This window comes from Manduca sexta, chromosome 28 (assembly GCF_014839805.1).
Source record: "Manduca sexta isolate Smith_Timp_Sample1 chromosome 28, JHU_Msex_v1.0, whole genome shotgun sequence".
In the NCBI taxonomy this organism is placed as follows: domain Eukaryota; kingdom Metazoa; phylum Arthropoda; class Insecta; order Lepidoptera; family Sphingidae; genus Manduca; species Manduca sexta.
In genome coordinates this window covers 2,921,281-2,935,290 of record NC_051142.1, presented here as the reverse complement: position 1 = coordinate 2,935,290, position 14,010 = coordinate 2,921,281, and the positions used below count along the sequence as shown (strand labels likewise).

The window sequence follows — 14,010 nt, the reverse complement described above, 5'->3', positions numbered from 1 at the left end:
AGGCCGATAGCTATAGCCTGCGAGCGACACTACATAGTGGTTTTAATAAAAATGATTCCGAGAAGCGCGACGTAGCGTGCGCGGTGCGACCGACTGCAGCATAAGTGTGGACGCCACGGAACAAAATATTGGAAATACCATGTCGGGAATTACTTAAATTCCCCCTGAGGGCAAACGGCTTTGGGCAATTCGTTCCATACGAGTTTTAAGAATATTCCTTACTTATTAGTACTTATTGAAAAAATACATAATTGTATAAAGAAACAGAGATAATAGACCTATACATAAGCAGTGACTTATTTCATTCTGAATGATAAAGGACTTAGAAAGCGAGCTTCTTTATGTCGCACTGTGACCTTTTAAGGGATGATAGCATGAATGTTTCCCTCCCAACCCCAAAACACTGATGCCATAGCAAACAGGGATACACACAATGACGTTTTACAAATAGACACGTTATACACTAACAAAATGGCACATAAAAACGGCGCACTATTTGCTATATTCACGTCGCTGTACACATAATTACAAATTGGCTCGAAGAAGAAATAAAAAGATTCAGCACACATTCGTTAGAAAAGGATAGTTACGTAACAACGTTAGTGCTTCATTGGCTGTTAAGTCGGGCAATTACCTTACTTTCGTCTTGCCAATATTAAGCTCGGACAACGTATCTATGTAATAAAAACATCTTAGGATACACAGGTACAATAAACAAATAAATAATAACACATTTTTTAAAAAAAGCTTTTATTAAAATGATAAAAAAAAAGAAAACAAAATTTGAAGTATAAAATCAAAGCCATATTTTTTTTACATTATACAATTCTATATGATATAAAAATGAAAGGTTGGCGCGGGAGTATGTTATCTTGGGAGATGCAATTCGCCTTGGCTGAACCGCTACTTCAAGGAGCAAGCAATTATCCGCTACGATGTGTAGTAGACGAAAGGCGTGACTTTGATAAGGTTCGATGTCAGGAATGGATGGCCGGCCGTGAAGAGAGACACCGCTGCTTTCTTATAATAGTAGAAGAAACTGTAGAAGCAATTTCTGTAAATTATTTTATCTTATTTAAAATTGATTATCTTTTCTAAAAAAAAACTTCGGGTTAGTCAAATCACATGGAAGTAAGTATGTCAAACATGGCATAATACTTAAATGTACTATAATAAAAGTAGGTACTTAGATAACGTTGCTTTTTGTTAATTACAACAGGGATAAATTGGAAATTAATAACAATTTATTATTTATTAAGCTGCACATAATGTACAATAAATATCGTGAATGAAGTAATTAGTGCACCATTATAATATTTTCATAAATAAGTATAGTAGCTCAGAACATTACAGCTTACAAGCAATTTTGTTAATGAATCCAACAATTTGTAAATAATAAAAATACATACATTTCGGTAATTGCTGATTAATTGCCGCGATAGGCGCCGATGAACAAAATCGTGTTATCTGGACCCATGAGCAGGTAGAGGAACGGGTGGTCCGCTCGGAAGTACGCTGATTCCCGCGTCTCGGCGTCAGCCATGAAAGAAATTGACCGTATATCAATACCTGTCAAACATCGCATACACTATAGAATATACATAGCTTACGGTACGGTATTACGTACACAATGTTACATCACTGGCACCACCTACGTTCGCGCCACACTGGCAAGGTCTACTATGTATTTACAACAAATTTACATTTTTTTCGTTAATCATACCAGAGGTAATCCCAAAGGTAATGTCATTTCTCACCTGAACCGTCGCCGCCTTCACCGCCTGTTTCATTCACTTCGATGTAAACTTTTTGTATCGCTTCCGTTACATACACTTCCTGAGCAGGACTCAAGAGCTCACTTAAACCGGAATCGTCCTTGTTGAAGATCGCTTTAATACCAAGCTAAAAAGCATTCAACATTGTTACTATTTTATATATATTCAGTGGGTAACCAGTTACGCCTTTATATATAAAGTTATGTAAGTAATCTGTATACCGTATACGATAAATAAGATATATAAAACTGAATAGGTAGATACTACACAAGTAAGCAATATTGATATAAAAATTGATTTTATTTTATTGTTCAATTTATTTTATTGTTTAACGTGAATTTCTTTTAATCACGCAGTGAATCAATCATTCAGCTTCTCATTAATCATCTTGGTAAGATTATATTTTCAAAAGGTGGTTTATAAGATCATCATGTCTTATTCCTTACTAATCTAAGATTCTCCTTATTTATGGAAATGTTTGAAAAATATTTAAATATTAGAAGTAAGGTAGAAACTACTGAAAGTATTTTCGTGACATATGACACATTTAGGCGACATGTCTTAGATGTGCATACTTAGGCTACTTATCGTCTCACAGGAAATTTGTATCTTAAATCAGATTTTTTTGAATCGTCATTACAGTGATTTAGTTGTGCTTGCTTTTAACTTTTATTGCGGAAAAGTACCAGCATAGTAGCTTTATGCCGCGGAAGATGTTTCAAGCAGGCGAAGTTGCAATACCTAATTTATGATCATTTTATCCGGAAATAATAATCTCTTACCTGCGGTAGTAACTTCGTAAGGTCAATTTCGGTTTCGACCTTGAACTTGGGAAGGGTGGCCTTCACTTTAGTTGGGGTCATCTTTTTAATTTCAGACATGAGGTCATGTCCGTCGGCCAAATTTTGCATGACTGCGTTGAGACCTACGATATCGTCCGGTAATATAAATACCATACTCGTTTCCTCTCCTGCATAGCTCACTTCTAGCAACTACAAGAAAAAGAAGAAAATAATAAGTATACGTGTTACACATGGTAGGATATTAGCCAACATAATAATTCCATGGTGGTACAGAGAAAGAAAAATTTATTGCCTGTCTTTATGATGTAGGGGGCAAACTACTCCTAGTATACGTTGCACCTAATAGTAATGTCACCTACCGGTCACAGCCGCGACCAGCCATTTTTAATTAATAATAATAATAATAATATCAGTTTTTCTTTCTTCTTTCTAATTTAAAATCAGAGTCTTGCCTTGGGTTTGAACCTGCAGACACTCGTTATGAAGTTATTATTAATTTCATTTTATATTTACCTGAGCCTGGAGATCGGGACTCGCGTAGTAATTAAATTTCTGTTCTTTAAACATCATAGGTATTTTGACCGTTTTTTTATCATCCAAGTGGAACACCTGTTTTATTGTATCCTTGGGGTTAAACTGATTTTTCCATACACCCTAAAATCAACGGATTTTAGAAGTAAAATCATACTTTATTAATATTACCTACAACATTATTTTATTATAATTATTTGTACCTTGAAATAAAGTGCGTTAACAAGCACCAAACGAGTGAACGCACTAAAACTGGACGAAGAAAACAGATCCTTAATCTGGTTTTTAGTTTTGTGTTCAACCTAAAAACAGAAAATAAATCTTATAGTACACACACAACATCACGCATTTTATTCCCGAAGGGGTATGCAGAGGCGCAACCATGGCACCCGGGTTGTTCCGTGATTGCGTGCAAATTTCATCGATCCGCGGCATTTTAGAAAAATGTCAAATATCAAGAATTTTATTCAAAAAATCGAATGTAGACTGCCTCTGTAATGGTATACAAAGGAAGGCACTTTTCTATCGTGTTTAGATTTGGAGATATCGCCGCTGGAAAAATCTGCAGTGGATGGTAATAAACTTTAAAAAGAATGTAATGAAATAGCCTAGGAAGGTAATAAAATAGGGAAGATGGTAATGTAAAACAGAGACAAATTAATAAAAAAAAAAACAAATGTATTTTTTTTCGAATAATCAGTATTTTATTTATTGAGATTCAACGTTTTCAATATTAATTATAGTTCTCACAGCAATTATCTCTTACAATATTGTCAAAATCGTCAGAAAGTAAAATCAGCACCAAAATATCCATATAAATCAACTATAAAAATAATGAAAAAAAAAATCTTTGGATAGAAGTTTTAAATAATTATTATGATTAATCATTATTGGCTTGTTACATCTATTAAGATGATTTAAACAGCGTCAACAATTGGAGGTTTTGATACATTTTCTTTGATGGCTGTAAAGATTCAACACGTGAAGGGCAAATCCGGCCACATGACGTACAGATGTTACTATCAGAGTTTGCCCAGGATGATAAGGGGTTGCTAACGCTTTCGTGTCATTTTGCGTGTTTCTCGGATAGGTCTTTAAATCAGGAATTATCGTGTTCGGTTACGCCATCAAAGATAGCTTTTCGCCAGACGGCGCGATCTTCAGCTAATCTTTCCCCGCTCTTCCAGTTAATATTAAAGGTGATCATAGTGCCCTAGCCAACGCAGCCGTCTCTTTTTCAAAAGTGCAGCTATTCTAGGCAGCTGTGCAGACGTCAGTACCGCCTCATTGGTGATCTTGTCCCTCCATGTTATGCCTAAGATGCGCCGAAGACAGCGCCTGTGAAACGATTAAATTTTCGCTCCTGTTTGACATACGATATCTAGGTTTCAACTCCATACAAGAGTATGCTTAATATGCAAGTCTGATAAACTATCATCTTGGACTTGGTTGTTAGGTGTCTATTGTCCCATATCCTTGCATGGAGCGTATCAAACATGGTGGCTGCCTTTCCATTACGGCTCACAATCTCTGCATCAAGCGAAAGATTTCCAGTCACGGTCGATTCAAGGTAGCAGAAACTTCCAAAGTTTTCCAAAGGTGTACCACTCAACAGGATAATTGGTGTGATTGTGCATCCTTGCTTCATTACAACGAACTTCTTTGCGTTGATAGACATTGAAAACAGTACACATGCCTTAGCAAACTTGTCCATGATGTTCTGGAGCTCTTCTTGTGAGGTAGCGACAAGAGCTGCATCATCTGCAAACAAGAGGCAGTCTGCTAACAAATCCTCGCGATGATACTTGGATAAGAACAGAGAAACATTGTATAATTTGCCATCATGTCTTGTGTGCAAATGTATTCCCTGTTTGGCATCCTCAAAAGCAACTTTAATCAGAAGCGAGAAGAAGATGCCAAACAGTGTAGGTGCCAGAACGCAACTATGTCGTACACCCCTGCGCATATCGAATGGTGATGAAAGCTGACTGTTAAAAACGACCGAACCTTTCATGTCTTGGTGTAAATTTTTGATCAAGTACAGAATCTTAGGCAGGCGTCCTACTTTCTCTACAGCATACAGGCCTTCTCTGCTCAAGGTGTCGAAGGCTTTATTGAGATCAACGAAACTGATTGTGAAGATTATATCAATAGTGGATACTTGGGCACATCTTTACTAATATTATACGAGCAAAAAGTTTACCAACGATGTTTAACAAGGATATACCGTGGTAATTGTTACAGACACCGTGATCGCCTTTTCCTTTATACAGGGTAACAATATTAGCACCGCGCATATCCTGTGGTACGTATACTTTCTTTCGATACTTTACTATCAACTTGTAAATGATAGGTTGAGTGCACTGCACTTTTTGGAGTTCTGCAGGAATTCCATCGTTTCCAGGGCTCTTTCGAGCAGTTTAATAGCATTTTGAAATTCTTGTATTCGTGTGTAGGTGGTTCATCGAGTTCGTTTAAGGTAGCCAATATCGGTATGCAGTCTATTGCTTCTAGTTGGATATCCACGGATCGAGAATATAAGTTCAAATATTGTTCGACCCATCGTGAGAGCAGGCGATCAACACTGCTGATAAGGGTTACTTAACGATCTTAAGATGGTTGTAACGCATTCGTCTTATTACATTTGTGGCTCACGACTGTTGGGGAACTTTACTACTGCTTGGAGTTAGTTAGTTGCTTAGTTACTTCTATTATTTTTAACGGGTCTGCTCTCTGTATAATAAAATCAGCCATACTAGAAGCGGAGTTTTCTACCAGTACCATCTCAATACTTTTCTAATTTCCTTTTTAAATAATTTTCTGTATTTTCTCTGATCTTTGTGCTCTGGGAGTCATTTCCTTAATACTGCAAATCTTATTATTAGCTTTTGTGGCCAAATATCTTGTTCTTTCTTTCTATTTTCGATGGCATATAGTTCAGGGATCCTTTTAATTGATGTGTATTTTTTAGATTCGTGAAGTCGGTCCATCTTCGTCATTTTGCGCTGAACTGTAAAAAATATAAATCTTTCTTGTTAATTTTCGTAGGTAGATGCCTTACTAATGTATATTTTATTTTTATTACAAAGCCTAAAAAATCCAATATATCTATTAAAAGTAAATAATTAAAAAAAAATCATTCACTTCTAACATCGTTCATTACCATCCACGAAAAAAATGGATGGGACGGATGGAAATGCAAAGGAGATAAATGAGAATTGTAAAGAATTACCTAAATAACTTTTTACTTATACTAAGTAACTGATTCAGAATTATATGGGATTATAATCTATGAAGTAGGCTTAACTCATGAAAATTATAATAACTGTAAATGCAACATACCTTTTCAAATTCGACGGAATGTGATGAAATAATATTTGGACGAAAGGCTTTTGAAGGCACGAAGAATGTATATAATTTCAAAAGCGAGGGAGACACGTGCACTTGGCTTTGCTGACGAGGCTAACTGACCAGTACGAACAATTTGCGTCATGACTCACGGGTGGGGATTTATAAACGCGCATTAGAATGGAACGATTTTGACTCTGGATAGTGATGATTTTTTTTACGTGACAAAATTTAAAGTCCTTTTTTTAATAATTTATAATATGTTTATAATTTTACAAATATTACTAATGAATTAGTAAGGAATTAAACAAATGTATTATCGAAGAATTGGAAGTTAGCTAGTCAACAAAAAATTAATAAACATGTAAAATGCAACTTTGTCACTGATTGGACACAGAGTGTAATGAGATTTTTGGGAATTAAACTATCATAATTTGAAAATAAACTAAAAATTCTAACTTTTGGATGATACTCCTTTTTAAGTACTTGATTTGTTGTCCATTCGAATATAATTCTGTTAAATGCAGGTATTCCTACATGGTTTAATTTGGCTGGAAATGTAATTTGCACGAAATGGCGGAATGACCCACCGTGGTCCACTTTTCGCCAAGTGTGTTCCGTCCCATGATGTGATAGGGGGCAAGCCTTTCGCCATATCGGGCACAAATTCCAGACTCCGGGCTGATACTGAGCAGAAAAACCCAAATATCACTTTGCCCGACCCGGGATCCGAACCCAGGACCTCAGAGAGCTGCCGTACCGCGCATGCCGTACAACTACGCCACCGAGGCAGTAAATCTTATATTAGTCAGTCAAATCTTATATTACTTTCTTAAATATGTTTAATTGTAGGTAAAATAATCGTTTATGTTAATTATTGCATACCCATTGATTTATGAGTTGTGCTGCAGAAGCACTGTCTTTAAAGTTTATCTTCTCAAATTCGGTATCAAATATATCCTCAGCATCTTTCTTCAATTCTGGCTCTACCTCGTAGCCACCATCTTTAATGTATATTTTGTTGGCGACAAGAAGTGTTACACCTTTAATAGCTTTCAGTTTACCGTTAAGAGCACCGAAAGTCGATCGAATCTGTAAAAATACATTTCTTTAATCGGAGGAATATTCAGCAATGATTGTATAAATTTTTGTGATGGCAAAACAGTCCTGATATTATTAGGTTTCAAGGCAATTATTATAGTATGATTTAATTGTACTGGTAGTAGGTTTCTCGTATGCGAGGGCCCATCTGGGTATGTACCATCGCAATCTCTATAATAAATCAATGGATTAAAATACCTGTCCTAATTGTATATATAATCCTAATTGTATATTAAATAAATTTCAACGTTTTTTTATGCTTTAAAATCCACATACGTAGTTACAAAATGTAACAGTAAATTTACTTACGCTCTTATGATCGTCATTATCAGGGAAGCCTAGGGCTTTAAGCAATTCGGTTCGAGCTGGGTCTGTTGAACCAAGAGTTAACAAAGCCAACAAGTTTTCAGCGGACAGCGGTGAGCACACAATATTCGTAGTATTATCAAGTTCCTGCAACAATGGGATTAACATTATAAACATTTTCTATTATTTTCCTAACTAACCGAATTTTGGCCATGGCGGCCAATCTCAACGGAGAACAGCCAAATACGCAGGAGATATTATAGTGCATATGTGTGCAGTACACAGGTGCACTCTCAGTTCTTTCACTCTCATAGTCCGATTAGAAGGCAATCCGACATGACACCAACAGCTTTACGTGCTTTCCGAGATACGGGGATATCATACCGCCAACTTCCTGACTCCGAGCTGCGACTGAGTAATTTTTAAAATAGGAAAACCAAGTCACAATTATTTTGGCTCTACCCGGGATTCGAATCTGGTACCTCAGCCTGGTTGTCGTACTCGTATCGTGTTGTACAATTACAACGTTTCAGAGGCAGTATTCTTTACTAATAATTATAAAGCTGAAAAGTTTGTGTGAACGCGTTAACAATTTGCACTGGTTTTAAAATAGACATGATATCCTAAATCTTGGGAATAAATACTTATAGGATATCCTTTGTTTCAACCCCTGAATATGCGAATGAAAGCGGAGTTTAAAATTAATCTGCTCAAATTAGGTGTGAATACTTATTTAAACATTGAACCTTAGAGTGCATATCGGAACAATCGCCCCCCACTAAGGGTGGGTTGTAGAGATGAATTAGTTTGTCCACGTAGCTCAACAAAGGAGGGAATAAGTATGTGATATTAGATTTTTTTATAAATTTCTACAAAGGCATTGAAATAGAAATTAAAGGAGGTAAAAAAGGGGAGAAACTAAACCGCTGAATTGGTGACGGAGAAATTTGGTATAAACCGTGACCCACGTGGATTATATTTTTTTAAAATCTACTCCTAAGGGTAAACTTAAATTGAATCCAACAGCTGAAGCGATTGCGCTGAAATTTATGAAGGTAACGCTCGAATTAAAACGGACGCTATAAACTAAAATTACGGAGATTTTCAAAAATGAAATAGGATGTTATACACGCAGCCGGGAGCACCGAGCAAAAGCTAAACAAAAAATTAATTTAAAATGAAATGAAAATTGAATTAAACAAACAACACACTAAAATGATATGGTTATGGGCATAGTCTTGGTTTAGCTTCGATTACAATCTATTCACAATAAGGTCCAGTGATCGAACCCTAGACCTTGTGGCATGGGAGTCGCACAACAACAAGCTGGGTACGCTACCGAAGCATAAATAGAATTTATGAAATATACTCACATTACAGAACTTGGTCGAGAATTGAGCAACTGCAGAGGAGAATGCTGCGGCGTCCATGTTTGCGGCTGAATTGAACAGTTAAGAAGTAGACACCTGTATTTATATACATAATGTCACGAATATAATTCCAGGAAGGAAAACAACTAATTCCTAGAATCAAAACCTATCGCAAGTCTCTTGGTACCTACAACAGCTTTTGTTGAAAATTTACCGGGAATTGTTGTGCGTTAATTAATATTGCCATTGCCTACACTACACTATCCAATTAGCAAATCGACAAAATTCGTTTGCAGCTTCAATGAACGACGTATATAAAATATGTTTAAATAATCGAATGAGTCGTGTAAAAATACCTGACCGCAATGAGTTTTTGTAATTTTCAGTTTGATGTCGATAAAACGTTTATAATAATATTATATCAGCCCCGTATTATATAATATTATGACATACTGCCTACAGCTGAGTACGGGTTTCCTCTACTACTGAGAGGGTTCATTCAGGGCTTAGGTTCGTTGTAGGTCTCTCATATGTTAGAGTCCGGTTGGGTATATAACATTGTAATTTCTATTTTGCCGCCAAGCAGTAGTCTGTAGTCACTGTTATGTTCCGGTTTGAAGAATATTATAGCCAGTTTAACTACTGGACATAATAAAACTTAACATCTCATGTTTTAGGATGGCGCAGTGGACTAAAATAATACTTTGTAATTCAAGTTGTTAGATGGTGTTTCTACTGTTTATGGGCGGTCGTATCGCTGACCATCAGGCGAGCAATAAGCTCGTCTCGTCATTCCAAGCGATAAAAAAAACAAAACTCTCGAAATTGTCATGAAAAATTCTTATGTATATGGGTTTGTTCATGTTTTCCTGCACCGTTAAATCACAACAATCACAGTAGGTAATATCAATACATAACAATGTTATTATTTAATTTCATGTTATATTGTTTTGGTTAAAGAATTATATTTAATTATTTTTTTTAATAATTATAATAATCTTATTGTTTAATATTTCTCAGTTCATTATTCTTAAACATGTCATTTATTTATGGCTCATTATTTTGGTCATAGTGGCTTCCACATAAAAGCTAGATATACGCTGTCGCGGACATTTATTGTATATTAGCCTTAAAGCAGCAAACAAATTATTTTCCCGATTTGCTAATTGGATAGTGTAGGTAATGCGAATAATAATTAATGTCGGTTATGCCGATAACAAATGCCGTAATTTTTAAACTTAACCTGTTGTGCAATTACAATGGGTTTTCCTTCATGAGCTTTATATTTTCCTTCCCCAATAGATTCAAAATAATTATTTTAGTGGTACCTATAGTGTACTAGCTGACCCGACAGACGTTGTCCTGTCTTAACTATGTATGCACGCGCGCATTCTGTCGATCTCTGACGGTTATTTCAAACCACGGACACTTATGTAAAATCATTATTGAAAGTTTTCTTAAATTTTCAAATTATCTGCGCAATTTTTTAAATTTCTTTCTTTCATAAGGACCTTCTCCTGACAATAACAAAAAATATATAATGAAATCGGTCTCGCGTGATGGCATGGCGTGACCAAGGGAAATAGGGGATTTCGTCATATTAAATTTTAAAGGCCGAAATATCCATGATTATTAATTATTTTTACGTTTTTCTTTCAACTGCGAGAACTAATCACTAACTAGACGTGAATTTAAATTCTTTACTTGCCAATACTTGTTTAGTTACCCAGATTAAAGGTGAAACAAAATGTATGAAAATGGACCTTGAGGTATCGCCTTAATAATCTATCTAAGTATATAAATATAAAAATGAATCCCCTATTTCCCTTGGTCACGCCATGCCATCACGCGAGACCGATTTCATTATATATTTTTTGTTATTGTCAGGAGAAGGTCCTTATGAAAGAAAGAAATTTAAAAAATTGCGCAGATAATTTGAAAATTTAAGAAAACTTTCAATAATGATTTTACATAAGTGTCCGTGGTTTGAAATAACCGTCAGAGATCGACAGAATGCGCGCGTGCATACATAGTTAAGACAGGACAACGTCTGTCGGGTCAGCTAGTACACTATAGGTACCACTAAAATAATTATTTTGAATCTATTGGGGAAGGAAAATATAAAGCTCATGAAGGAAAACCCATTGTAATTGCACAACAGGTTAAGTTTAAAAATTACGGCATTTGTTATCGGCATAACCGACATTAATTATTATTCGCATTACCTACACTATCCAATTAGCAAATCGGGAAAATAATTTGTTTGCTGCTTTAAGGCTAATATACAATAAATGTCCGCGACAGCGTATATCTAGCTTTTATGTGGAAGCCACTATGACCAAAATAATGAGCCATAAATAAATGACATGTTTAAGAATAATGAACTGAGAAATATTAAACAATAAGATTATTATAATTATTAAAAAAAATAATTAAATATAATTCTTTAACCAAAACAATATAACATGAAATTAAATAATAACATTGTTATGTATTGATATTACCTACTGTGATTGTTGTGATTTAACGGTGCAGGAAAACATGAACAAACCCATATACATAAGAATTTTCATGACAATTTCGAGAGTTTTGTTTTTTTTATCGCTTGGAATGACGAGACGAGCTTATTGCTCGCCTGATGGTCAGCGATACGACCGCCCATAAACAGTAGAAACACCATCTAACAACTTGAATTACAAAGTATTATTTTAGTCCACTGCGCCATCCTAAAACATGAGATGTTAAGTTTTATTATGTCCAGTAGTTAAACTGGCTATAATATTCTTCAAACCGGAACATAACAGTGACTACAGACTACTGCTTGGCGGCAAAATAGAAATTAATAATCATGGATATCTCTGCCTTTAAAATTTCGTCATATTAAATTTTAAAGGCCGAAATATCCATGATTATTAATTATTTTTACGTTTTTCTTTCAACTGCGAGAACTAATCACTAACTAGACGTGAATTTAAATTCTTTACTTGCCAATACTTGTTTAGTTACCCAGATTAAAGGTGAAACAAAATGTATGAAAATGGACCTTGAGGTACCGCCTAAGTTCTTACATAATATAAAATTCGCGTTAAGTCGTACTGGCCAGTTTGATTTGAAATATCTCCTCTTTGGTTAAGAATTCCAAATTCAAATTTATAAATGCATTTAACTGGTACTACATTTGAGTTTCGAAACCAGTTATTTATTTGTTTTTTCCTGATTAGTTTTTTCTTTAGCGTCTTTCATATCGCACAATTGAAAACATGGAACATAGCTATATTTACAAGCATAGATTTAAATCTATGTTTACGAGTATGAGTATGATGTTAAGTTAAAGATGTATATGATGCTGGTGTTGCAAAAGAAAATACGGTGCGTTTTGGGTTCCAACGTCTTCGTTCTGGAAATATCGACCTTCAGAACAAGCCCCGTGGGCGGCCGGAGACCAAGTTGTATAATGAGGAATTAAAGGCTACTGTGGAAGCAGATCCATAGTAAACCACTTCAGACTTAGCTGTAGGCATCGGTGTGAGAGCAAACCCAAGATGTTTTTATTATAAAGATACGTTGTCCGAGCTCAATATTGGCAAGACGAAAGCAAGGTAATTGCCTAAATTCACTTAGTCAACCTCCAACCACTGTCGCGGCTAGTCGGCTTAATAACTTTTTGTATTTTTATAAATACAAAAAGTCTTCCCGTATTTTTAGACGATGTACATACAAATTATACTCCAACTGTGAGTGAAAAAAACGTTTCACTCACTGCAAAACCAACGGCCGCTAAACTAGAGGAGCTGCAATTGAATGTCTGCGACATCCACCGTACTCGCCGGACTTGGCTCCAACAGGTTGCAATTGTTTCCTTAATTTGGATAAGTTTTTATAAGAAAAAAAAATATATTGCGATGTGTCGGTCCAAACCGCCTACAGAGAGTTTATTGATTCTCGCCCCCATGTTTTTTTTTAGTAAAGGGATCAATGAAATCCCTATGAGATGGCAAAAGTGCAGAGATAACAATGGTGCGTACCTCGATTAATTAATTATATTGTCCAAAAAAATATCTAATTCCCATACAAACCGCCAATTTCGAAAGAAATAATATTATGTTATGCGGTGCTATAAATACAGGTGTCTACATCTTGAACTGTTCAATTCAGCCGCAAACATGGACTCCGCAGCATTCTCCTCTGCAGTTGCTTAATTCTCGGCCAAGTTTTCTAATGTGAGTATATTTAAAAAATTCTATTCATACCTCGGTGGCGTATCTTGTTGTTGTGCGACTCCCATGCCACAAGGTCTGGGATTCTATCACTCGAACGGGTAAAGAGTTATGGAAGTTTTTTTGGTTAGTCCCAGCACGCAGTCTAGCATTCATTTCTAATATGATGCCGTTTCCCTTATCACCTTATGGAACTGAATTCCCATGGCAAAAAATGGTAGTACTTATTGCGTCACTGCTTACCGTTTCGTTCCCTAAATGAAATGAAATAAGCATTTATTTGCTAATTCATTTAAGGACGGGAATTCATTTAAGGTAGCACAGAATACAAAGGTTATTTTTTTAATTAAATTGTAATGATTAATTGTCTTTCCAGTATCACGTAGTGTTATGTATTATGTAATCTAATATCTGCAGTATAAATTGACAATATTATTTTACTAATTTTAATTTGTTAGACATAGCGTCGTTACCTATAAAATTAGTAATATTTCAATGTATAATAAATTTATTATATTTTCATTACTATTGTAATCATTTAAAAAGCATTTATATTGTT

The 14,010-nt window shown here is 35.3% G+C and overlaps 1 protein-coding gene and 1 long non-coding RNA gene across 3 annotated transcripts; both read right to left on the bottom strand.

Moving 5' to 3' along the window:
* Positions 1–739: 739 nt before the first annotated feature.
* On the bottom strand, positions 740–9,347 carry LOC115443338 (serine protease inhibitor 3/4). 2 transcript variants are annotated; one of them, XM_037444719.1, is made up of 9 exons: positions 9,238–9,330; positions 7,868–8,011; positions 7,343–7,549; positions 3,313–3,411; positions 3,092–3,232; positions 2,558–2,767; positions 1,758–1,902; positions 1,410–1,569; positions 740–1,039 (listed from the first exon to the last, which is right to left on the bottom strand). In XM_037444719.1, exons 1-8 carry the CDS (start codon positions 9,292–9,294, stop codon positions 1,427–1,429), a joined length of 1,146 nt encoding a protein of 381 aa, XP_037300616.1. In that variant the 5' UTR covers positions 9,295–9,330; the 3' UTR covers positions 740–1,039; positions 1,410–1,426. The 2 variants fall into 2 exon arrangements, with proteins under 2 accessions (XP_037300616.1, XP_037300615.1); XM_037444718.1 differs by having other exon boundaries at positions 741–1,054; positions 9,238–9,347.
* Positions 5,539–7,332, bottom strand: LOC119191005. Its single transcript, XR_005113338.1, has 2 exons — positions 6,452–7,332; positions 5,539–6,119 (listed from the first exon to the last, which is right to left on the bottom strand). It is a non-coding gene; the product is annotated as an uncharacterized LOC119191005 (long non-coding RNA).
* Positions 9,348–14,010: the final 4,663 nt, after the last annotated feature.

Bases quoted from the DNA above. Each gene is read 5' to 3' on its own strand.
- LOC115443338 (XM_037444718.1), bottom strand. From the start codon at position 9,294: ATGGACGCCGCAGCATTCTCCTCTGCAGTTGCTCAATTCTCGACCAAG. The intron at 7,550-7,867 runs GTAAGTAAATTT...GTATTTTTACAG, and splicing joins ATAATGACGATCATAAGAGC to ATTCGATCGACTTTCGGTGC. The intron at 3,412-7,342 runs GTATGCAATAAT...TTCTGTTTTTAG, and splicing joins CACAACTCATAAATCAATGG to GTTGAACACAAAACTAAAAA.